Consider the following 25,312-nt stretch of genomic DNA (forward strand, 5'->3'; position numbering starts at 1 on the left):
AAATTATAAGATGCTACTGGCACCTTCATCGATGGATTATTCTCTTCCATTTCTGTGGATCTAGTAACCATACTGTTCCACACGACAACAGAAACACGGAGTTCAATTCCTGCCTACTTCGATAGGTCACTCTACGCATCCACACAGCAGACAGCACAGAAACGAAGCAACCGTTCAGTGATACTAATGACCGTGAAATACTTGTCCCACTCGTGGCACCACGCTGTGTAGCATTGTTGCGAGCATGCGAGCACTTTTGTGTAAATGAGTCAATTATCCTGCATCCTGCGTTTCATACCAGGTGGCGGAGAGGGGTCTTTGCACGTTTCTTCGCGATTTCCGGTTTCGCGGAAGTCCAACCGGTTCCTCGGGGGGTAGAATGAACTGCATCCGCATCATCACCCCAGATCCTGCACCAGGCGTACCATAGCGCGCCAGGCATTTTTTTTTCTTTGTTCTTTTTCTCTCCTTCTCCTCTCCTCTTTGTATCTCTTTCTTTTTCGGTATGTCTATCTTCCAGCAATCCGTCACTCGATCAGTCAACAGCGGCGCGTCGCTGTCGTCACGTGGTGCCGGCCTCGTGCGCAAGAAGGGCATTTGACATCACCGCAGACACATACAAGCGGGCACACACCGGCTGTGCAGACTTATAATTTTGCACGCCTGCAGCCCGCTGAATTCCACATTCATGGCCCGGATTTCAGCTCTAATCAGCTCCGCGCTCAGGCCACCGCACCGCCATTGCCGTGCGCACTCGATTCGCGATGCTCGAAATGAGCGACCGGTGGCTGCTTCGGCAGCAGGTGGTTTGCGATGCGTTTCGATTGAACGCGGCAACCCCGGAGTCCTAGATAGCAGAGAAAGATTAACTCAGACATCAGTCGTACAGCAGTCTATCAAACGTCATCTCCCCTCCGGTCCAGTCCGGCCGGCCGGCCAGTCAGTCACTCAGTCAGTCAGTCGGCAGAGTCCCGGAGAGCCGGTGGCAGCATGATTTAACCGGGTGCATAATTGCTGCACCGCCTGCTGCAACGATCGAGCGACGGTATGGTGGGGATGCACTTTCTAGATTGCGAGCAGCCCGTTCCCTGTTCCACTGGTGTGTGCTCGTTTGTCATATAAACATCAAGTTCCATTTTCTCGGCTCGGTATGTCAGCGTTTGGGCCACTGGCCACTGGCATTTGGCGCAGCAAAACCTGTAGAAAACCAATTAATTAATAAAATCCCTTTTTTTCAAATTGACTTCGATCGCGACGATCAACGACGATGACGATGAGATCGGCTGGTGATGCAATGCAGTGGAGGTGTTTTGGGCAACTCGAAATCAACGTTTGCAGAGAGAGAAAGAGAGAGAGCGCTTAATGTTTTGCAAGAAATCATCTAAAGTAACACAGTAGCGATGATTTGATATCACGTTAACGTTCGCGTATGCTCGATAATTGTAGGTAGGGGGTGGCGGGTGGAGGGCGGATGGTGGAGGAGGCAGTTCACTGGTTCGGAGGTTCGGCGCGCGGATGCTCGTTTGACAGGTCGTCAGTGTTTATGGAGCGAAACTTGCACCGCATGTTGTGTAGAGGGTGCCATTAAGGGAAGTAATTAAAACGTGTAGCGTGCTTGACACTCCTCTCGGCCAAAATGGCGGCCCTCGCGGGGGAACTTGTTTCGATATTCAATCATCCCCAAGCCCGGGAGGCGGGGCGGGCTGGCGGGCGGGAGTTGCACTTTGTAATGTGCACTGAGCGAGCAGGTTGACAAACATTAACCAGCAATTATTATTGGGAAGGTATAAACGATGGGGTGAAAAAGGAAATCATTAAACTGTACTAAACTGTACAAAACTGATAATAAATCTCAAAAAGTTTTTAAACATAAGCACAAAATTGAAAGAAAATATTGAATACTAAGTGCAGATATAAAAAAATAGAAATATTGTGCAGAAAAGGGGAAATACTGTCACTAACACTCAACAAGCAACTTAGATTTGATGAAAACATAACAAAAAAAGTGAAAAGATGCTCTTAAATAGTTTAGAAAAATAAAAAACTTATCTAACAAATTAGTTAATGACTCTTAAAGAGTAGAAAAAGTGCATTCGACGGCAAAAAAAAAGCAACGAAAGCATACAAACGATCGAGCAAAAAAATGGCCATACCACCACTCGTAATGAAAGGTATCCCTGGTCCAAGCACACCCATCGTCCTGACCACGCAAACCCTTCTTTCACTCTGATTGATACGCCTGAACACCTCCGGCGCGTTTGAAGGACTGGCAAAAGGAAGTGCGTAAATAGCGACGGGAAAACATCGAGGGACACTTGGGAGCTAAACAACGATCAATTGCAACGAGTGGCAAGTGCCGTTGGCACACAACTGGCGAGTGTGTGCGCTAAACCAGGACTGGGACCGAGACGGAACAAATATCACTGACCAGACACCAGGGGCCAGCCAGCCAGCCAGCCAGCCAGCAGTTATTAATTTTCTCACACTTCACAAGAATTCTGTCCCCCCGTTGTCACCCCTGTTGGCCGAAAAGGAAAGGGACGCGGAAAGTGGACTCATTAGCAGTGGAGGGGACGACGGTGACGATGCGATCGCACCGTGTTGGACGTGTTAAAAATGTTTCACCCGTGCGCGATGATGGGGATGAGGATGTCCGCGGAAGTGGGGACCCTGTACTCGACTCGACTACGACCGAGAAGACCTACCACCGCCGGTCCGGTTTTTAATGTTTATTTTTTACTCCAAAGTGCATGTTTGCCTGCCTGGCTGCCTGGCTGCCTGCCACGGTGCCAGGAGTCTCTCAATACTTTCGCGCCTGCTTGCACCGATGCGCACCGGCCGCTGAAGAGACCGCAAAAAAAAAGCAGGCCGGGTAATGGGTGCAAAAATTAATTTATGCGACAAATGACTCCATCGCCTTCACCGACACCGCTTCTTCGGTTGGGTAGTGGTGGTGGTGGAAGGGTGCAGAGTCAGGGGAATGTTCCTTGGTTGCTGTCATTACTGGCAGATGAGGCAGACGAGACGAGTGCATTCGAGCATTATCGGTTGACGATGGTTGGAGTGTTTCGTCATCTATGAACCGCTGCGTTGAAAGAGAACTTAGTTGGCGGCGGAAACACTTGACTTGCTTTCTCTCTGTGGTGCAAACAATGAAGTGTGGAGCAAACGGAACGGATCCTAGTAACACCATGACATCCTAAGTCATCCGTAGCCGTAGGAATGACTAATTCATCTTCTATATAACCGTATAACTTAACATCCTCTTCTAGGACGTATAGAAGTCACAACTGTATTTAAAAACAATTTCTAAAACATTTATTTTTATAGATAAAATTCCAACAACTTCTCGTCTTGCACAACAAACCCAAATGAAGTCCTGTTTGCCTTCTATCCGTCGATCCAAAGACGACTCCAACAACTCCAACCAATCTTTACGATATCGTGACGTGTTTACGGCAAGGAACGCACCTGGCACGGCCCAAGAGGACACCTCTCGCAGCAGGGAAAACTGTAGGAAGGGACGATTTGTCGCACACGATAACGAGGGATGACTTTAATTAGTTATGTTTGTCACGAAAATCGGCAAAGTGTCTCACCGCATCGGTTAGCTGGCTGGCATGCTGGTCGCCAGTGTCACCTTTCCCGGCGATCCCGGCCACACCACCACCGGGAACCACTTTGCCAGTCAGTCCGCCAGACCGGTCGAGCAGTCGAGCGCGCTAATGCGGCGGAACCGGAGGCGAAAGGTGTTAACTAGTGAGCTTTTTCGCGATTAGGTGTGAGGAGGCCCAGTGCGCCAGAGGACAGGACAGGCACCCTGTCGGTACTTGAATCTCTCTCTCTCGCGGCAATCGCCAACCGGATTGGACATCAAATACCAATTAGCGTGTGTGACTGACTGACTGACTGACTGACTGCCTGGCTGCCGGGGAATTGTCCTGACCGCGAACGGGGAGAGGGGGGGGAAGGGGCTCTGATGATGGATCCAGTGGCACTAATCTACCCAGCATCTGCTACCGTTTCAGACCGATCAGACCGATGAGTGTTAGTCTGTCTCATTCGCTTCTTGTGTTCGGTCTGGTGGGTTTCAATTTAATTTTTGCTGCCCAACTCCACTGTGCTCCCAGGGCTCCCCTATGTTTACCTGCCGTATGCAGAGTCTGCGTCCTTTAGAGGAGATTCGAAAGCTCATTCGCATTGCTCGCACGTTCACGCGCGCAGCATTAATTGGTTCAAATCATTGCGAAGCCTTCTCGAAGCTGCCGACGAGTCAGGTGATTTGTTAATTCGAAAATTATTTACGTCGCTCACTGGTGTCCATCGGTGGACTGCCAAGGTAGCTACCACAACTTCATATTTCTCGCTGCTCGCAAGACATCTGCATTCACCTGAAGTGCATCCGAACGGTACGAACGGAACGTACACCGCAAGTGGAGCTTGACGACTGACTATTGCAAAACGGCAATCGGTGAAACAAACGTCGTAAGGAGCGCAGTGCGCCTGCATCCACCTTGATCAACACTTCTTTCGCTCCACCAATCCAATCCAATGCCCAATCCAATCTGGCACCTGGCAGTTGTTGAGATAAGCTCGAACTCTGGTCACTAACACTTTGGAATACATTGTTCCAGCTCCAAACGGAGGGTTCCCTGGTTAACCAGGAGTGACTACCATTTGTCAGTGCCACAAAAAGTTGGCAAAAAGGCATTGGACGTTCGGTTGTGCAATATGTTATCGTTGGCATCGGCATTCCCTTCCCTTCTTCATTGATATTAATCATAATCTGCGCTGAGATCAAGTTGGACTCGTTTATGGTATGGTGAGGCCGGTTAAGACGACCAAGTGACCCCAGTCATTGCACCGTGCGCACCATTAGCTGTCTGTTGAGAGTTGAGCTACAATGTTTTCTTTTTCCTCGACGAACGTTCACGAAAGAAGGAACGAACGGACAAGCGAGAGCGAGCGAGCCTTATCTAATCCATAAGGTTAATGTGCATGAACACTTAATTAGCTCTCGACGATGTTTGCACCGGTTTTTTGGTGAACAGTTTCGTGTAGATCTAGGACTGGCCAGCTACAGACAGGTCTAGGGAGTCGATCCAGATCGTTGCTGCACTATTTGGAGCCGTGGAGAGTCTTTCAAGTAAGTGTGGTAGGAAAGAAGGGCAACAAATCACCGTGTTCTACAGGATGTACACCGACGGACAACATCGTAAAACATTCCGTTCCCTTCAGCCCGCCCTGAGGCAATTACAATTCCATGCAGGTACTGGTGGTGCCCGGGATGCACTCGCACGCTCGGCGGATGCTGGCTGTCAAATAAAGATGCAGCCACCTCTCGCCCTGTGGCCATCGCCAGGAATCCAGGACGTGTAATGAATCGTCAATCGGCAGAAAGTGGCAGCACAGGAAGCAATCGATTTAGGGCCAAGCAACGCGCGATCGCGATCGCGAACTGTCTGCGGCCCCCCGCTGCGGCGAATGATTGTCCGTCGGAACCGATGGCACCGTGGTTTTTGTTTTGCGCGATTCCTAGCGACAACGTTAGAAGCGCGTTCTGAGCCACGGTGTACACAGTTATGGGCCCCGTTCTCCGAAACAACTTTCTGGCAGCGCCGTGCGCTCGGCGTTCGATGTTGATCGAAGCTCGGGAGCCAACCGGTGCCCCGGGAGTTGAAAAACATGCGATGCACTTGACGTGCGACCGACGAATGGTTGGTTGGTTCGAGCGAGCGAGCCGCTGTCTGCGCGGTCTGATTGATGGAACACAGATGGACGTTTTGGAGCGGCCAACGTCTAACCGTTTGAATTGTCTCCGGCTCCCTTGGGGCCGGACGTGCCGTGACGGCGGCCAGGAATGCAAAATGCGGCTCCCTGAGTCGCTGGCGATGACAGCGACGATCGTTGGGGTCTTGGGTTGCGCACTGCTGCACGGTGGCATATCATAATGTTGCGACAAATTGTCGCATTCATTCGCATACCGTGGAACGCGTGGCGGTGCGCGGTGCACGCACTTTTCCACAACGATCGCCGCCGACGACGACAGTTTTCCTTTCACCTGCACCGCAGTGCAGCCGGGAAGGTGGGCCCGCCATGGTGGCGTCTAGAAGGGGGCCGGCCGTGCCAAGACGCCAGATGATTGATCTTAGGTGCGGACAGATCAGTCGTGATGATGCCAACGCGGGATGCCAATGTGGCTTCGGTTTGCCGTGTCCAGCCGGCCCCAGTTGTCATTTCAATTTACCGCTACCGCAGCAATGCGGTCGTCGGGCAGGCTAAACGGAGGCAGCCACGATCGGTCGCACGCACGCACGCACGCTCGCTTAGAGAGCTTGATGCTCATGTTTCGTTTACCCTTCGACACATTCCCAGCTTTGGGAGCACCCGCCGCGGGAGGTGGCTTGTGAGATGGAAGAGGGTGCACCGGATTCTGAGAATCGTACAGTAGTGTGTCGCTGTTTGTGTCGCAATCATTGCTCTCACAATAGCGAATGCTCAAAAGATCGGAAATGTTGGATATACCGGGAGAACTCACAAGCTGCGTCTCCAATTTCCACTTTATTCACGAAATTAATTATTTAAAAAATGTTTTTTTCTGAATTTGCGATCTCTGGGATACGCTGGTCGAACATCTAATGTTTGAGTGGGTTTGACGAGGGAAGATTGATGTCCGTTTTGTTGAATATCGTTTAAGATACAAGCAGTTTTAAAGGTTTCCTGTTGGAATACCTTACTAAGATATTTTTTTAAATCAATTTTGATTGAAAAAGAGTTTTATTAAATAACTTTCTTACTAAAACTCTCATTGGTCAATGCTCGATCGATTGCTATTACTTGAAGTCCTTGATGACGATCAAAACGTGTTATCACCATCTATGTAAGCATCTCTTTACTTAAAAACATGTGACTTAAAAACAAACTTCCAGTAAGTAGTGAAAGCAATCGTCATCCAAGCGACTGATTTCAATTTCAACTGTATTCAAAGTACCAGCCTACTTAGCTGCATTCTGAATGCTGACGTCATTATGTTCGGTAACTCCTTGTACTTTCCTCGGTAATCCCAGCGCAGCTACAAAGTATCTCCGCTCACGCTTATTCAAATAATCCAAACTAAAACAATCAGAATTCACAATCCACTGATTTACACCCGATGTTAGAAGGTAAGGTGGGCTTTTCCCACATTATGACGCATCTATGAACGCATAACAAACGTAGAAAGTTGAGTTTCATGTAGGATCGGTTGCCTGCATAACTAATACTATGTGCGAGTGCAGTAGTTCTAAAACATACACTATTATAGTGGTGCCTAGTATCGCAACGACTACACACTAGAACGATGACGCGCTGTACGAACATTTGCACATCACTACTAACATGCTAGTAAAGAACTACTTCTGATTAGCGATGCAGCGTGGAGCCGCGACTTCAATTAAGATTAAAACCAGTTCTAACGACTGAACTGCAGCCGGCTACTTGAGGCAAAATATTTTTTGTTTCCTGATTTGCATGATACGAATGATGATGCGAGTAGTGTGAGTACGTGTGTGTTCGAAACGAACTTCCCAGGGCTTTTACACGCCTGACCGGCTCACGGTGCACGCCATCACATGCAGTGCACATCATTGTCTCAGTTACCGTTCGACAGCGTTGATAGGATGATGTGGTCCATGTTGGGCGTGTTGTGCCTTTTGCTAACGATAAGCTCCTACTGTGATGGTAAGTGCAAGCAAGCGATCGACAACTAACCGTATGAAATGTTCACTTTACCGTCGCGTCTTACAGGCTACAGTACGCTGTTCCCCGCCGATCTCGGACTAGCGGATGAAGATGAACCGTTTATGCCGCGAGAACGCGAAGAGTTTGATGGTAAGTAGCCATTTAATATGCGCTAGATATGCCATTCATCCCTTCAATTGACCATCCGTTCCAGATTGTTACACCCGTTACAACCGATACGCTAGAACGGAAGCAGAGTCGCTGGATCCCTTTGAACCGTATCCGGAGCCGCGTGAAAACGGACACGTTGCTGCGATTGGCGTGACCCGGAAACCCGGAAACACGATCGATTGGCTCTGTATGGGTACGTTGATATGGGAACACGTAGTACTCACGACGGCCCACTGTACGATGGTGGAAGGGTAAGCGTGACGTCAGTCTGTAATCTTCGATCGATTCGATTGAGTTGCACTGTTTTTGTTTGCAGTAACGCCGAGCCTGATGTAGTGAGGCTAGGAGGGGGTCACTACTTTCCTGATTCGACCATCACTCGTGCTGATAGTGAGCACGTGATTGAGCAGAAGGTCAGTGCCATTGTGAGACATCCTGAATTCGATCCCAGTACCGGTCAGAACGATATTGCGCTTATTAGGCTTGAGCGGCTTATTCGGTAAGTTCGGTGCGCGGATGTGATGACAAATATCAGACGATAATAATTTAGATTCCATTTTCAGTCCAAGTCCCTCGGTGGCTCCAGCGTGTGTTTGGTTGTACAACGATATACCATTTAGCAGGATGGAGTCCGTAGGGCGTTCAACGCTACCGGCAGGTCAGTAGAAGCAAGGTGGCGCGAGTGTTTTTAGTACCAAATCGTGACTTCATCCGCAGAACGTAATGGACCGAAAACCGCGATCATAAACGAAGTGTACCTTCAGAGAAACAAGAACAAGTGCGCAAATCTTGGGACGGGCATCTGTATGGAACGGAACAGGACCAACGACGTGGATGAGTGCTCCGTGAGTAGTCTGTGGAGGTGTCAGTTTATAGGAAGAGCCCACGAATTAAACGGACCATCATTTTGCAGACTGCCGCCCGCGGGGACATCCTACAGAGGCGACTGGTTCACAACTTTGCGTCTTCTCCTTTCCTCGTGGGTCTTCTGGCGCGTCATTCGCCCGACAATGGACGCTGTCCAACGCTCCGATCGTACACGCCAGTGAACCAGTATCGAGATTGGCTGCTGGAAGCAATGCAACAGCTAGAAACAGCGGCCACTCGCTCTTCGTTTCATCCAGTAGCCTGTGCTCTGCGGTACGTTCACGTTCGGCCACGAATCGAGGGACTGCTGTACGAACGTATCGGGGAAATTCCTCGCTTTGGAGTCGGAGTAGAGTCGAATGAGGATCGTTTTATGCAGTACATCGTACAGTTGGTGTGGCCACCGGGTACACCGAATCCACGGAATGATTGCGTCGCGACGTACATCGACCAAAGGACGCTACTGACGTTGGCCGAGTGTGTCCTCCCGGTCAGGCCCACGGCAGTCCGTACGAAAAACCGATATCGTAGCCAGTCGCATGAAATTGCGGACACGGTGGTGCATCCGGAGTACGTGGCCATGAAGCCACGGAACAACATTGCCGTCATCAAGCTGCGGTCCCGTGTCGAGATAGTACCGGCATGCCCTTGGCTGTCACCGGTGCTGCCGGATCGTGTCGACTATACCGGGATTGGAAGAACCAATTTGAACAACTTTATCGCCGATACTCAGGATGAGGACAGTGGTAAGTTGGTGCCTTGGGACTCTAGCAGCTAGTTCCTAATATCGACCTCACGTTCCTCCACAGAATCACGGCATGTGTTCGTACAGCCAGCGGTCACCACACAACCGTGGCCAGTTTGTGGCCACTTCTTGGCGAATCTCGCCGCCCGTAATCAATCCGTACCCGAGTTTACCGAGGATCAGCATCTGTGCTTCGGTGACGAATGGTGGCAGGTGCCCGATGGGTGCTCTCTGCTGCCAGGTGCTCCGGTGCAGCGGTACATTGTCCGAGCCGGAGGTTTTATGAAGTATCTGTTCGGTTTGAGCTTGGCAGGGAAGTTCTGTGGCCTGGGATTGCCATCGGTGGCGGTGGCGGTCGCACCACATGCGGATTGGCTCCGTTCCGTGATCCTAACACCCGACAGTTCTCGCCAGATCGTTGGTTCACCCAAAGGAAGCTCACCACTGATCTTTATCAATCCGGATCTCAAGCGGAGCGACGAGTGCACCGATGGACGAGGATCACTCGGGATTTGTGTTCCACACGAAGAGTGCCGCAGTACCCGGGAGCAGCTACGCAGCGGAGGACGCGTTACACTTTGCACCAACGGTTCCATCATCTGCTGCGCCTGGGGTGATATCGCCCGGGGTCAACCAGCATCGCTGCCACCGGTTAATCCGGTGCAGGCGGAACTGGATGGGTGTGAGGACCGGTACCGGGCAGTGCGTGAGGAGCGATACCGTGGTTTGCAGGAGAGTGAAGACGATTATGGCAATCTGGCCAGTGTGGTACGTACCCCGTTCGGGGTTACCTTCGATAGTGGTTCCTTTTTTTTTTTTTACCGAGCTTCCTTTTCCTGTTTCCCTTGCGCTAGGTCGAGATTGGTTGGACGATGCCGGGTGGTAAGATAACGTTCCCTTGCTCCGGATTTCTTATCACACTGCGCAACATCATCACGACGGCTCGCTGTGCCGAAAGCAATGGGCGGAAACCGACGGTGGCCCGCATTGGATCGGTCGGAGCTGGCGATCGGACCAACTATCTGGTGCCACCGGTACGCCGGGTGACGGTACACGATGACTACGATGAGTCGAGCGGATTGCACAACATAGCGCTGATCACGCTGTCCGAGGCGATCACCGCGACACCGTTCGTTTTTCCCAGCTGTTTGTGGAAAAATCAGACGCATCTGCCCGCAAGATCGCAGTTGTTTTTGCTTAGTAAGTAAATGCCACGGAATCGTACGTCAATCGCACGCACACTTTAATCATTTGTCTGTCAAAAAAAACTAGACAACTACGAGCCACGGATTACTACGCACTTTGTGCACCCGATGTACTACAGTGAGTGCCGCGAGCGTCTTGGAGATGCGACGCTGCTGGATGGGCAGATCTGTATGTTGCGTGAATCACCGGAATCCAAGTTCATACTGAGTACGCCATGCTTCTCGACCGGCAGCATTATCATGTGGGAAAACACGACGGCCAATCCGGAAATCATTGACGCAATGTACCTGGTGGGTCTGTACAGTCATGGTGATTGCTTGAAGAACGACGATGTGCAGCTAGTGATTCGAGTGTCGGACTACTACGATTGGATTGTCAGTAACATAAAGTGAAATCAACTGCCAGCCACTGCGAGGGTTCATACTTTGTTATGTTGCAGCAAACCATATCTTTGTAATGTTCAAGCAGTGCTATCGAGGTAATCCCCTCTCTGTAGAGAAATATAAAATATGAAGCTCGTGATATCGCGGAGACGCAAGCCCGAGGTTGTGCCGCACATCGTCCGTTTTTGATTTAATGACCAGAAATCAGCGACTCCTCTAGGTACCAGTCGGGCGGTTGGCGATGCGGTTGATAAGATGGTTGTCGCTTGTCAGCACCCGCAGCAACACGAGCAGCGAGAGATGGGTCCAGCAGCATCCCACCTCCAAGCACAAGGCACCACTGTAGTCCACACCACAACAGTCCGGTTGGGCAGAGTACGATGCGTATCGTCACCGCACTATCACTGACAGCATCTTGCGCATCAATTACTCGCCTTAAAAACGCGCGTAAACTATCGCGCATTTCGCGAACCAAGCAACAGCAGGTCTTCGGTGGGCTTAATCGCTGACCGCAACGCGTTCGCTAGCTGAAGAGCTCCGTAAGTGAACATGGCGCGCTTGCGTTCGCTTTAGCTCGTGGATGGTGCAGGCCCGTTGATAAGCATCTGCCGGTCCGGGGGGCTAGTTAGACGTAGTCCGCGCCGTGGTGGTTGGAAAAGTTGTTTTGCAGCAAAAAAAAAAACAACAACACAAAAGCACAGGCCAATCATCGGGCGAACGTGGAGCAACAGGCAGAGGGTGTTAGAGTCGCGTCTTCTGCCCTTCGATGCTGTCGCCAGGCCGAGGATTTATATCTCTCTTGTCGCATAGAGCGATGCGGCCCTCTCCCCTGTTTGGCCGCATGAAGCATATATGCCGCGATCGCTTATCGATGATAAGATCGAATGGTATGAGCACGCGCGCGAGCGAGCAGAGAGTAGGCTTTTTGCACCGTCAGCCGCTTCTAATCATGCCTCGTAGATTCGCGAGCATATTCGCCGGTGTCGGTGCGCATAGAATCCTCCCCCTGGGGACAAGGATTTCATCATGGATGTGGCTATCTAATTTGACCATCGCGTGCAGTTGGCAGCAGCCACTGTTTTCGTCTTCTTACGCGCCCGATGCGTTGAGATGCAAAAAAGGGGGGAAAAGGAGACACATCAAAGTGCCCTGAGGTGCCGCCTATGTTTCACTTAATTAAGCCGTAACGCTGACAACAACCGTTGCCGTTGTGACAGGACTGTAGGGGTGCTGCTGCTGCATTAAGGTCTTCCGTAAGGTAATCGGACGCATTGAAAAGCACTCTGATTTATCTAGTTTAGTAATTTAAATTAAACAGTTGTTTAGAAATAATTTAGAAACAAATCGTAACGAACCGAAACTGTTGAGAAAACATGCAGTGTCCTCTCTACCTGCATCACCGTAGGGGTTTTGCTACCCGCTTGTCGAACCAAAAGGGGTAGCTGTGTGACCGTTGTGAGGCTCTGTTTCATCCCCTGCGTGCGTTCTAAAAATAGATGGTCTTCTACGCCGAAAGGGGTGCGTGTTGAGAGAAGCATCTTAAATTTTCATGCGTGCGTTTCGGGCTCGCTCTCGCTAGCAATCACCAGAACAAGCGTGTCAGGAGCGAAGGTATATAAGCACTCGGACCAACTCTCGATCTTCGGGGGTGTGTGTCCACGTCGTATGTGATGGCACGATAACTGAACATTGATCGCTCCAAAACAGAGTTTAGTTTGCAGATCTGTCCAGTGGCTCTTGCGTCACATTTCTAATAATGGTAGTCTTTACTCTCTCCTCTGGTGTCATCGGTGATCTCTCGCTTGCACAGCGACGGGCCGTACGCACGATTGATGTCTCATCTGTGACACCAGATACTACCGCTCATTTCGAAATTAGTTGTAACTGTAATTTACGTACAAGTTAGCTTAGCTTCGGATTAAAATTACATTGTTCAGAACGCTTCCATATCACTCGGGCACTGCCGAGCAGTTGGCCCATTCTTTTTGTTGCATGGTGGCGTCTCCATTAAGCTTCTGCATTGCAAAGAGAGCTTTTTTTTTACCATTTTGATTGAACAAACATTTGGTAAACGTTGACGAGAATGTATTATGGACGTTTATCAGATGATATTTCGATAAGAAATTTATATTGTGACAAAAGTTGTTTAATTAAAATATATCTTTAAAGCTCACGTTATTGACAACAGTTTAAAAGTGTTTTTCATTATTGTAACAAGGTCAATTACTTCTACTTTTGATTGCGATTTACGAGAGAAAAGTCGATTAATTTCATATTGTAATACACAACACGTTTTTCAAAGTGCATTCATAGTCTCTTCATAGTAAAGGAAACCTATCAGGAGTCTTACTTTTAATTTAATAACATTCGTTGATGGAAAACATGATTTTTTGGAAAGGTTTTTAGGAAAGGTTTTGAATAGTTTTTAAAGAACATAGTCCAATAACATAGCATTTCACGACAAAAGAGACTAAAAAACATCCTTTTACAGACAAAAACACGTTTCTCTTTTGTCGGTTAGAGAGAGCCCATTGCTTCATTAGTTTTTCTTTTAGTTTCGGAACAATAATCCTCAAAAACGCTTGTCATGTGTTACAAAACGCACCATATTTCTGCAATGAACAACTACTTAGAATTCATTTCTACTAATCCTGAGAGTAGTTTGATTTTATGAAGATTTACATCCAGAGAAGAAGGTGCACAATTTTGATCAAAGAACTTAAATGCTGGTAGCAACAACGAACCTATTAAACACTTTTTTCACAAACACCATTATATCCTTCGTTATTCCTGATTTTCGCAAAGCATTTCACCGGTTCGATATCCCAAAACATGTTCCTCTACCGATTGTTGTTGTAGCTGAAATCAGTGCAGTGCAATACGGCAACCCCCCAAAACATGACACTTACCTTTCGGTGGCGAACGGACGCTCAGGTCGACAGGCTCTAGCTGGACTGGTGGGCCCTCTGCCTACAGAAGACGAACAAAAAACGGCACAAAAAGAGAAAGCAAACAAAAACGGTTGTTAGGTTAATTGTGCTAAATCGATTGGACGCTGCAAGTGGACGCGCGGGCGCGCGCGCGATAAATTTATTGATCGCCATTAAGGCGCTTGTTGGTGGTTCGCTTCGTGCTGAACCGTATCGCTCCCATTTGGCACCATTCTAGGGACACACCCAGATGACAATCATCCCCCCCCCCCCCCAAAAGACCCGCACTCGTTCGTCGACCACCGAAGCAACCCTACGGTGCGTGGGAACAACCCAATTATCGGGCACGTTTTATTTTTTGCTTCACCAAACCCCAACCCCCCTCGACAGTTCGTGCAAACGGCGCAACTTCCTCGCTCACGGTCCACATCACGGCCTTGTGGCTCTGCCCGGGCGCAAAATATGGTTCACCGTTTTGAGAGAAGAAGAAGGAGGGCCACTCCTCCTCCCGTGGAACTCCCGGATCCTCGAGCAAATAGCGTTTGTGCGTCGTCGAATCGATCTAGAGAGAGAGAGGGAGGACGATGACGACCTCTAAGCTGTGGCTGGTCGCGGCCAGGCCTAACCCAAAACGTTCACACGCCTCCGAAGACGGCTCCCGCGAGCTCCTAACCGTCTTCAAACCGTTCGTTTGCGTCGTGGTTCGCGTGACTCCCGCGTTGGCGCCTTCCTAGGCCATTCGCCGGCGACCTGGAAAACGGTTTCGAAGGAAACGAACCTCCCGCGTTTCGGGTCGCGTTTCGGATCGGGCCTGGATCCTCCGCCCGTTCAAGGCGTTGTACCAGATGATACTGTTGACGTTCAATAAATGTTTCATGATCCGATGGCGCGGTTGCTACCCTTAGCCTAAGGAGCCCTTAGCTCATCTCCACCCCAAACCGACGACGGTTTCGTCTTCTTCTCGATGGTCTCGATTTGTGTCTTGTGCAATGGGCAGCTAGGGACCACGGTGGCGACCTCGGTGGCGCTCACCACCAGCATCCCACCGATCGACCGTATATGGGGATTGTGATGGGGCGGCATTTTGGGGGGGGGGGGGAGGAAACGAGGACCCAACCCGCCAAACCCAAATCAGCAGCTTGCCCTTTTGGCCAAGGCACCGTGGCACAGGAAGGCGAAAGGGTCTTGCTCTTGGTGGTCGAGAGACGAGAGCGCCCGGCCGCGTTTTGGGCGTTCTGCTCTCAATCTGGCTTGCTGGCTTGCTGGCTGGCTGACTGACTGGAAGGAAGGTAGGCCAGAGTGAAAGGGAACCGCAAGCGAGCGACACACAAATACACACCGAGGGGCACACGGATGCTCCGGTTAGCTGCTGGCACCTTCGACGATCGCCGAGCGATTCGATCTCCAACCTAGTACGGGACCTCAGCTCCCCGCTGGGTGGATGGAATAGTGGATCGCGGATCGCGTTTTAGCATCTCTTACATAAAGCAGAGGGAGGGGCTGGCTGGATCACCGCACTAGAGCGAGATCGCAGAGCGTGGGAGAATTATGTAGCAGCAGCAGCAGCAGCAGCATCAGTTTATGAGTCGCAGGCAGCGCGATGCGCGATCGCTTCTTCGTTGATCGATCCTGTTCCGTTTCGTTTCTTCTCTTTCTGCGCGCTCTCTCTTTCTCTCTCTTTGTCTCTCGTACGTCTGCCTGTATTCTGTGCTGTTGCTACATTAATCTTTTCTTCTAACATTCATTAAAAACGCGATCCAGTGCGCGATCGCAAAGGTGTGCCACCGCAGCCGTCGTTGCTGTTTGTTTAGGATTTTGCTGCTCGTCTTCTCCCTCTTCTTCTTCTTCATCTTCTCAGGTTGTACTTCTTTTTCTTACGATCTCCGCTAGCGTTGATCACGTGGATGCGATCGAGCGGCGTGATCGAATGTTTAGCTGATTGCGCTGCACCGTGTGCCGATCGTCTAGTAATGCAATTGCATCCTAGGGAGAAGGGGGTACGCCTGGAAGCTGGTAAAGGCCACAGCAACCATCAGCGACGCAGCGAGCTGCACTTCCGTCGCCGTGGCTTACCGTTCCGTCCCTCCCATCGACGTAATGAACCTGAACATGAACGCGTCCTAGGGCGGAACCGGAGCTTATCATTAGAGTGGAAGGGGATCGGCAGGAGAGAAGAGGGCAACAAGGAGAGAAAGGCATTTGGATTCATTAGACTAGGATTGCAGCATTGCGACTGTGGCTGCTGCTGATGCGCTAGATCAAAGCCAGAGATCCAGACGATGAGACGATTACTTCTGGGATGACTTTAGGTATCTTTGGAACATCCACATACACTGGTGAACAGTTGGTTTGACCTTTCGCACGATCGTTTATGTAAGATTACGCTCGGCCGACCGGCCGGCCAGAGTGCGGCATTTAACGTTGCAAAACGTGTGCGCTCCCTCGATGTGTGATTGATTTGTTTGCCGGATTCCCAAATTCATGGTTCGATAAACGGCGATTGACGTGCGATGGTTGGTCTTGGATGAATTTGAAGTGATGCACAGGCCGCCATAATTACTGTCCTGTCGTAATGGTGGTGTCTTCTTCCTCTAGCCCACCAAACCCCCCTAAAAACCCATCATTAGCCACGAAAACATTTCAGCAACCACAACGCGAACACGACGGAACGGAACGGTTGGTCTGTTTGTCTCTAAAACGCTTGGTCCCGCGCGCAGCATAAATGTCATTTTCTGCTGGTCTGATGTTGTGATGACCACCCCCTAAAAAACACAGAAACGCGACACACTAAACCAACCGTTAATTAGACCAGTGGTCTCAAACTCGCGGCCCGCGGGCCGCATGTGGCCCGCCAAACTATTTTGTGCGGCCCGCGGCCACATCCGCGGAATAAATTTTAGATGTTTATGGTCGTTAATTGTATGTCATTGTATGTCAAATTTGTCATTTTTTTATGCGCATGTTGGAATTAAAGATTTGTCTTACATCTACAATGACAATAACGTTCGAAAAATTGAATAAAGAAAAAATTCTCAACATTTTAACATTCACCACATAAAGGTGCGGCCCGCGGACTCTCGGATTCCTTAAACTGCGGCCCGCTGCTTTGCTGATACTGTGCTCTGCGGCCCGCGTGCCTATATGAGTTTGAGACCCCTGAATTAGACGATGTATAAACCCATGGGATGGGGGACAAAGATGGACTCTTGCGGACACATCTTCCACCGCGAGGGGACGAGGAAGAATAAAATAACAAAACAAAAAGGAATGAGAAAACCGAGCGCGCGAAATTGTGCGAGCTCTAAGGAAAACAACATTCATTCCTGGCCTCCACTTAAGGATCGCATCATTAGACGACGGTGGCGGTGGTGGTTTTGCATTTGCCCAAGGTACAGTACGTGCGCGTACGGTATTGTGGTGGGTCCCGCCGTCGAGTCGTCGAGTGGCCGGACCACCCAGACCCAGGGACTAGATGGGCCACCATCGATGGTAGCGCTTCTTCTTCTTCTTCTTCTAACTGTCATCTCATCCTCATCCAGTCCATTGTGCTGCTCTACTGGTCCACCAGTGTGTCACAATTGTACGGATACATTGCTACTGACTTTCGTTAGAAGAGAGGACCACTTGGAGGAGCGCTCTGATGGTGGCATAACATGACCCAGTGCCGCATCTTCGGTAGCTACGTCTTCTCGGAGCGAAAGGGAAAGTTTGCGCTTAATTTGGGGCTAGATGTAGCCCCGTGTTGAGAAGAAGAAGCTACCGGCACCAAAACAGGATACAGACCAAAAGTGATGACGTTGTGCAAGATTCAATATTATTGGGAATATACCCAGCTATACAAGGGATAGCTGCAGATAATCTGGAAAATCCAGTAAGCCTGCTACAAAGTATTGGTTACATTTAGTAAATGACATCTAGTTCTGGATACCATCCGTCATCCCGGTGAACCCCCCTGTAAACCAATTAACCGCCCCAGAGCACTCACTAGGGTACTAGGGGCGGGATCGTTCGAATCGTTTATCAAAAACTAATCATGCCACGAACCACGACGGAGCCGCGACGATGGATGATGGTGGCCTACACCACGTACATCGTACACCGTTCAAATGCGCCTCCATTTCACCTGGAAGACGTTAAAACAAATTGCTTCAGTTAGCTGCGCGACAGCGTAGAGATCCATCAATCGATCATTACCGTTTCGAGCTAGCGGTCATCGTCGTCGTCGTCGTCGTCGTGCTTTTTGGACTAAATTGTATGGACCGTAAATTACATGGCACTTAACTGCAACTGCAACCCTCCTTCCTTCTTGTGCTGGTGCCACTGAGACAGCACCTGAAGACCCCCGCAGGTGCGGTTCGATCTGGGCGACCGAGTCCCGCAGTAGTACGTTTATGTTTGAAAGGCTACGAAATGGACCAGCACCTAATGTGCCACCTTCGCTGTCATTCGCGAGTAAATTATGAGCAGCGGCAGCAGCAGCAGCACTGGCCGTAGCTCAGTTGCAGATCAGATACGATCGCGCACTGTGAGCCCCGTAGGCATTACAGGTGCCACCCCCCCCACCCTCAAATTGGTGCAGTATGGACCTCTTCTCTGCACACTTGAAATGGTACCAATCCATCAAACGCAGTACGGTGTGCAACAAACTTTTATACCCCCGCAACGCAATGCCGTGGTCAACAGCGAGGGCGGACATTGCGTGGAAATTGGCGGTCAAAAACGATGCGAAGGGATCGTTCCATCGTTTTCCTGCGGGGCAGCTCAGGGGATCGACTGCTATACTCTCAGCAGCACCCGAAATGGCGTGGCATTGCAAATGTTCTAGCCACCCCCACCCCCCCCCCCCTTTCCGCCACATGACAGCAGCTGTCAGTCGCGCAGACGAGAACCACACGGACGAGGAGTCTCGTGCACCGGTAGCTCGTGATTAGAAAGTGTGGCAAGGCCATAAACCATTGCCATGGGCCGGGAGCTATTGAAGGTGCTTAGAATGCTTGCCAGCGAAGGGAAGGTGGATAGAATTAGAATCCAAAATGTGACAGAGTGTCAATCAATGTGGAAGATAGATCTCGATCTCGATAACTGGAAGAACAGGAATCACGCGTAGTCTATGTAGAACAATTCCATTACTTAAATCCTCACAGCAACACAACATAAAGTAGCTAAAAATAAACGCAAGTACGGTGTAGCAGCAACAAGCGTGACGTCAAGCGACGCTAACCAGGTGGCAACATTCGAGTGAATGTAGCTCCAGGGTAGTAGCAACAAAAAAGAAAAAGCAATCTCGTTAAATTTAACAACCGATAAGGTGAACGACACGTTATTGAATCCAGCTTCATATCTAGATTCTAGCAGAAATCAATAATACCGGTGATCCCTTGCCAAAAAAGTAAATGGCCAGTAGCACCGCTAGCACGATTCTAAAGACCGCCCTCCCGGCCCCCCCCCTTTGGTACTGGTCGGCCGTGGATCGCACCAGGAAGTACGATCAAACTCGATCGTTCGCACACACCACGTTCTAACCGCACCCGCAGCAGGCTCGGCACAGAACCTGGTTCCTAGTTCAGGACATTGAGGCAGGACGACGACGACGACGACGAAGGACAAACCGGTGGCCCATTGTTTGCTCCAATTTGCGATCCGTGCCACCAGGAAGCGCTATAGCGGTAACCTTGGGTATGTCCGAGACCCGATTCAGTCCCGTTTTAGCTACGAACAGAAGCGATCGACCAAAGCGGAACCGACCAATAGGGCGAGTTCAAAAGGGAGTGGAAGAGGTGTTGGTGGCCAGTTCCCGGCCGGAGAGATCTATCGCATAATATTCATCAGCTGAAAGTCTGTGACTGTGTATGTGTGTCTGTGTACGTGTGTGCTTGCATCATATGAGCCGCCTCCGCTACTGCCACCCACCGGCCCCCCAAAAAGGCTGACCACCATCAGCATTAGCGAACGCATGGCATGGGACGAGGGGGTAGCCCCGAGTGTAAAGGCGAAAAAACCGATCAAGATCAGGAAACCGTAGCCACGGGACGGGACCGGAGCGCGATTGCGATCGGTCCGCCGCGTATGTGTCTGACAGCTGGTTTCACTTGTCGCTGCTATAAATCTCTGCGACCATTCAGCGAACCATTAATCTTGTTCTTTATGGTGCTCGGCGGTGCTGCCGAAGTGGTAACAGGAGGGAGGGGGGGGGCTTGCGATCGTGGCGCGTGTTGTGGAGGTCAGTAGTGCGCCACCGTAGGACGGAGACGGTTTCAAGATTGGGAATAAACCAGCCAGCAGCCATCTAGCAGCCAGTTCAGAGGAGGGTTGCTTGGTTGGTCGAGCCTACATTCGACGACGACGGCGACGACTGGAAGGCACCTGCTACCACCGGCCACCAAGAACTGGTCCAATCTTAATCCAGAATGTCCAGTGCACACAGCAGGGGTCTCTTACTACGGTCTGCTTGCGGTGCTGGGATGAAAGTTTCATAAAGCGCGCTGACGAGTTAATACAAGTGGCTCATAAAGCGCCACTTTAGTGCTGGCTGCCACTGGCTGGCCGGTGCCCGGGAGCAACACAAAGCCTCCAACAAAATCAGCACCACCAAAGAGGGCCATTCGATGGACATGTTGCGATAGTTTATGATAAGTAATAGCGGTAACCCCCCGCCTGCGAGGAGCAGAAGCAAAGATCTAGGCAAGGGGCGCTGTGTGGCTGGCAACACTGGCACCGTCATGGCATGCTGCTCGTAATCGATTTGTTTTAATTATTGCCAAGACCACGCAGTAGCCCGCTCGCTCGCACGCTCGCTTGCCCGCGGCCTGCTGGGGGAGTTCCTGTTGGAAGAGAGTGAGGTTAGGTTGCGTGGCCATCAACTGGGATATAGACGGGCGGCAAGGTGAGGCGGGCAGATTAGAAGGGAGCGACCCCGTAATGGCGATTCAGGGTCGATCATGGTCGTCTCTGGCTCTCTCTCTCTCTCTCTCTCTCTCTGGCTCTCTCTGGCTCTCTCTCTCTCTCTCTCTCTCTCTCTCTCTCTCTCTCGCTCTCGCTCTCTATATAAAGAAGAGATGCAGCCTAGAGCCTAGCTTGACATTCGGCAAGGCAGTTGCCGTCGCCGTCGCGCCGTGGCTAGGGGCCTGAGGCCAAATGCATTTGCATTTCGAGTGGCCTTTCCCCGCTCTGGTTGCCTACGGGAGTGCTACTGCGCTAGTGCCTAACCTCGGTCAAGTGCAACCGAGACTTGGCTAGTATCGTATGCGAGCTTGCGCGCGCGCACAGCAGTAGTCGGTTGATTGCGATCTCCGAGATTGCCGAGCAGTTCCCCCGCTCTCACGACGGGGGCGCGCCTTGTAATGACTAATCGATGTACTAACAAGGTTGCTCCCGTATAAGTGACCTGATAGTGGGAGTGGGTGGTAGTAGTGGTGGAGTGGTAAAGGGTTGAAAATGTTACACTTCGATCGCTACCAACCAAAAATAGCTCTAACTAGACGAGCACGGTGCTACGAAAAAAAGAGACTTTGATGCGGCAGGTTCCACCGAGATTTGAACTCGGATCGCAGGATTCAGAGTCCTGAGTGCTAACCGTTACACCATGGAACCGTTCGTGGTGTGATTACCGTCGTTTAGATTCAGCTGCTTACAACCGCCCACTGACCGGTGACGGGCGCGTTTCACGCTGTTTACTTTCGAGACTATTTTTAAAAATCATCATGCATCACACCAAGCGTAACACAACTCTTGGCGGCTAGACGAGCACACGTAGATCTCGTACAAGCACGAAAATAACAGCAAAACTATATTTAACTGCTACGTTTTGCCCCTTAAACTCCTCAAACACTAAACGGAAAGTCTATTAACCAGGGGCAAGAGTTTGCAAAATCTGCTCTTTCAAAGGCCTGGGTCAGTATGGGCGGAGAACGACTTCCAAGCCGGGTCGTGACGCAGAAGACATAACACACTCTCTCGGCAGCTGCGACTCATGGGTGAGAGTCTAGAATTTCACATTCACCCTGCCTGCGGATGCGCGCAGGCGTCGTCGTGACATGTTTCTGTGCTCGATAATTTATGCACCGAGCCACCGGCGAGCCACCATTAAAGTGCCGGCGAATGTCAAGCTACGGTGTCACCTGGTATGGCCAGGTTCCGCTTTAGTTCGACTTCGTCAACTCCTGAGCGCCTCGAGCGACTCTGACCAAGAAACATTAGACATTAGGATTGGCCTTTCTGGCAGGGGGGGGGGGTTTCGTTTCATTCTTACCCTCCCTTTTTGATGCCCGGTTCGTCCCGGCCAGCGGCTGCAACCGTGACCGAAAGTAGCGCCCGAGATGACATTATTATCCGGTGACGCCTGGAGCAGGTATCGATCGCGCGCTGGACACACCTAAGGCAGCTCGCACGCTGGCCCCCTTTATAGCATGGTCAAGGTCTTCACCCAAGAGCCATCGTGGCTTTGCTGTCACGCGATCACCCGCGACGCGGTGTCGTCAGATCGTTCCGATTGTGGCGAGTTGCGCGGCAGATGGCAGCAAATGTGCTCCTCAAGTATCGATCACTGCGCCGAATCACGGGGGTGCCTCGCTAAGTCGTTTGCATTCAGAGTGGTCGATCGCGGACTAGGAATTTGCAGGAATTTCGGGCACGAGTTGGGGATGAAGCAGTGAAAGCTTGCCTCGAATATGAGCGCCTGACCTGATCGTCCCGATCCGAGCGATGTTTCGTATAATTTATCAATTAGCGGTGAGCCAGAGTCTCGTGTGGCCTTCCGGTGAAGATGAAGATATCAGTGCCCAGTGTGCGGGGTGTGGGTTGGAGCGAGATGCACCCCGCGTTTGTTGACCACGCGTTCGCGGAATAGAGCGATTTGAGCGCGAAATGTGGTGGACCGCGAGGAGAGTTATCTCCGTTTTCGTTGGCGTCGAACGAATGTTGTTGGTGGTGGAAGAACACGCGACCACGAACGAGGGAGCGTTCGTAAGCGTACAGTAAACCAGGCAAAAAACACGCAGTCCTCAGCATCCTCCATTTGTTATGCAAATTCGATAGAAAAGCGATAAAGGCGACCGAGAAAGAAACTGGGCCAACTTGTTGGGGTTCTCCGCGGTTTTAGGGCGGTATCTGGGTACGTGGCATACCTTGTGGTCCAGTGTGTTCCCGTGACACGCACATGCTGGATGGAAGCAGAGGAGGAGATCTCATACTTCTTTTGATTCTCATATCTTTCCCCGACTCCGACAGTTATGGACGCGAAGAAAGTTATTGGCGACGTAAAGGCTGCCCTTTTGCAGTTGAAACAGCCAGTCAGTTGCCAGTTGTGTTGCTTTGTAATCGGAAATACTACGATTTGCATGATTTCAACATCAATTCAAGAGTATCCTCATTTTGAGGATAGCGAGGACAGACAGTATGTCTGTTTGTTAGAGAAAAATGAAGGCAATCTTGTGACCTTTTGTCCATACTATAATTTATTGGCGAAATATGTACCGTAGCCCTTGGAAAGTTTCTAGCTATCGAGCTTTCATTTTTTTCTTACAGTCCATCAATCTCGGAGTCGAAATATCAAAAATCCACGTCCATCAACATTGTAGATGTTAAATTTGATAAGAGAGCATTTGCTGCAATCCAATACCATCGTCACTACTGATATTAACAGATATTTTTTTCAAATTCTTTCTTATTTAAACAATCCATTTTTCCAATCACTCATTTTTAGGCCCAAAATCTCATAGTCGGGACGGTAGAAAACAGAAATTACTGCCGTATATTGGCTTAGATGCTTATACTCTGCGCAAAGGGTCAAAAGTCTTAGCCGATCCGCTGCTGCTGCTGCTAAGAGACAAGGTTGCGACGAGCTTTACTAATCGTAAACCTGCAGCACTGAGCCGTAGTCACGTGTGGCATCCAAATTAGATGATCGTCGAATTATAAAAAAAAAGTGAAAGAGACTTCTCGCTGATTGAATGTCTCGCTCACCGAAGAGCCCCGTTGGGGGACTCCTTCTTCTCGCGATCATCTCTCGGCAGCGCCGCGGACCGTGTCGCAATCGTTCGCGAGGCGTTGCTGACCTTCGCTTCGAGTATCACCGAATAATTGAGGCAAGCGCTAGCGGGCGATGCTAGTGATTTAAGATGGTCTACACACATAGAAAGAAGAGAAGCAAAAAAAAAACTCCCCGTCAGCCAACCAGGCAATCCCCTTCAACAGACGAGACGCGAGGGCCGCTAAATCAACTTGTGCCGTCCCCATTTCACCCACAACCGCGTTGTGATTGAGGGGCGCTGGGAGGGATGAGGAGCTCCACCGGAGAGCCCCCAAAAAAGGGCCGGAGAGCGGGCCGTCGATCGTTCATCCGTCATACCACGGGGGGGGGGGGGGGGGGGGGGTGTGTGCATAAGGGGGTACATTTGTAGCTCATTAGTGTCCGGTCGGTCGGCCGGTCGGTCGGTGTGTGCAATCGTCACCGGTCGTCCGGTTAATTGCTACCGTAATTTAATACGCACCATACGATGACGACCACGACAACGTCCACGCCGAGATCGTTACTAGAGGCCGACCCGGGGTGGAGGGGGGGGAGATGGTGCTCTCGGAACACCGGAGGTCAACGGTGGCGGTGCATTAAGCCAGGTGGCGGTGGAAAGGCGATATTAAAATGGCATTCAAGGACATTTGCATTTTGGACAGTTGATGCTGCTCAGCTCGTGCTGTTGCTTTATGCTGGAGTAGCAGGTCACATGTTCTGTTGTTTATCACCGTATTCCTCTGAATTTCAGATAATGATGAAGATGATTCTAAAATTAAGGATCTTACAACATGATAACAGTGCAGTTCTATGTGCGCCTTTGCAGCTGTTTAATCGCAGCTTCTAGTGCAACTTTGGCAAGATCTTCAATCAAGGAGAAAGAATAATTATTCCGAAGAATAAACTAACGAAGTTTTTAGAATCTGAACAAATTTCTAATCATGGCGAAATACCTTCATTACATCATCTTCATCACATTTGGCAGAATCGATTATTTGATCCACGTGGTTTTGAAACAAAAGACTTGGGCGAGAGTATAAGCAGGGAACCTATCCTTCTTTAGGTGGATTAAATTCATCCACTAATAATACAAGTCAAGAAGGACGAAGCAAAGACTTTACAAAACCTTTATGGAATAAAAAGTTCCTTCGTTCTCCTGTGCTAAGGGGGGGGGGGCTTCGTTATTTAATTTTGTTTTGTGACACATATCTTTAACATTGAACATTGCCAAAAATAGAAAAATAGGAAATTCAACATAAACTTGACGGGGATCCCTGGGTTAACT

General features: G+C 50.2%; 2 protein-coding genes and 1 non-coding gene across 3 annotated transcripts in view; 1 reads left to right on the forward strand and 2 right to left on the reverse strand.

Moving 5' to 3' along the window:
• The window catches only part of LOC126576450 (Krueppel-like factor luna), a 125,102-nt gene that overhangs the window by 22,150 nt on the left and 77,640 nt on the right, over positions 1 to 25,312 (reverse strand). Inside the window, exon 3 of the mRNA XM_050237718.1 lies at positions 14,001 to 14,061. Within this exon, the coding sequence (XP_050093675.1) occupies positions 14,001 to 14,061 (61 nt within the window). The remainder of the gene's footprint in view (positions 1 to 14,000; positions 14,062 to 25,312) is intronic.
• On the forward strand, positions 7,460 to 11,258 carry LOC126576449 (uncharacterized). The gene is made up of 10 exons (XM_050237717.1): positions 7,460 to 7,719; positions 7,786 to 7,869; positions 7,934 to 8,141; positions 8,207 to 8,389; positions 8,454 to 8,548; positions 8,608 to 8,735; positions 8,804 to 9,503; positions 9,567 to 10,270; positions 10,357 to 10,702; positions 10,775 to 11,258. The coding sequence occupies exons 1-10, from the start codon at positions 7,611 to 7,613 to the stop codon at positions 11,098 to 11,100; spliced, it is 2,883 nt and encodes a 960-aa protein (XP_050093674.1). The 5' UTR covers positions 7,460 to 7,610; the 3' UTR covers positions 11,101 to 11,258.
• Positions 21,540 to 21,611, reverse strand: Trnaq-cug (transfer RNA glutamine (anticodon CUG)). Its single transcript has one exon. It is a non-coding gene; the product is annotated as a tRNA-Gln (tRNA).

This window comes from Anopheles aquasalis, chromosome 3 (assembly GCF_943734665.1).
Source record: "Anopheles aquasalis chromosome 3, idAnoAquaMG_Q_19, whole genome shotgun sequence".
Classification (NCBI taxonomy): domain Eukaryota; kingdom Metazoa; phylum Arthropoda; class Insecta; order Diptera; family Culicidae; genus Anopheles; species Anopheles aquasalis.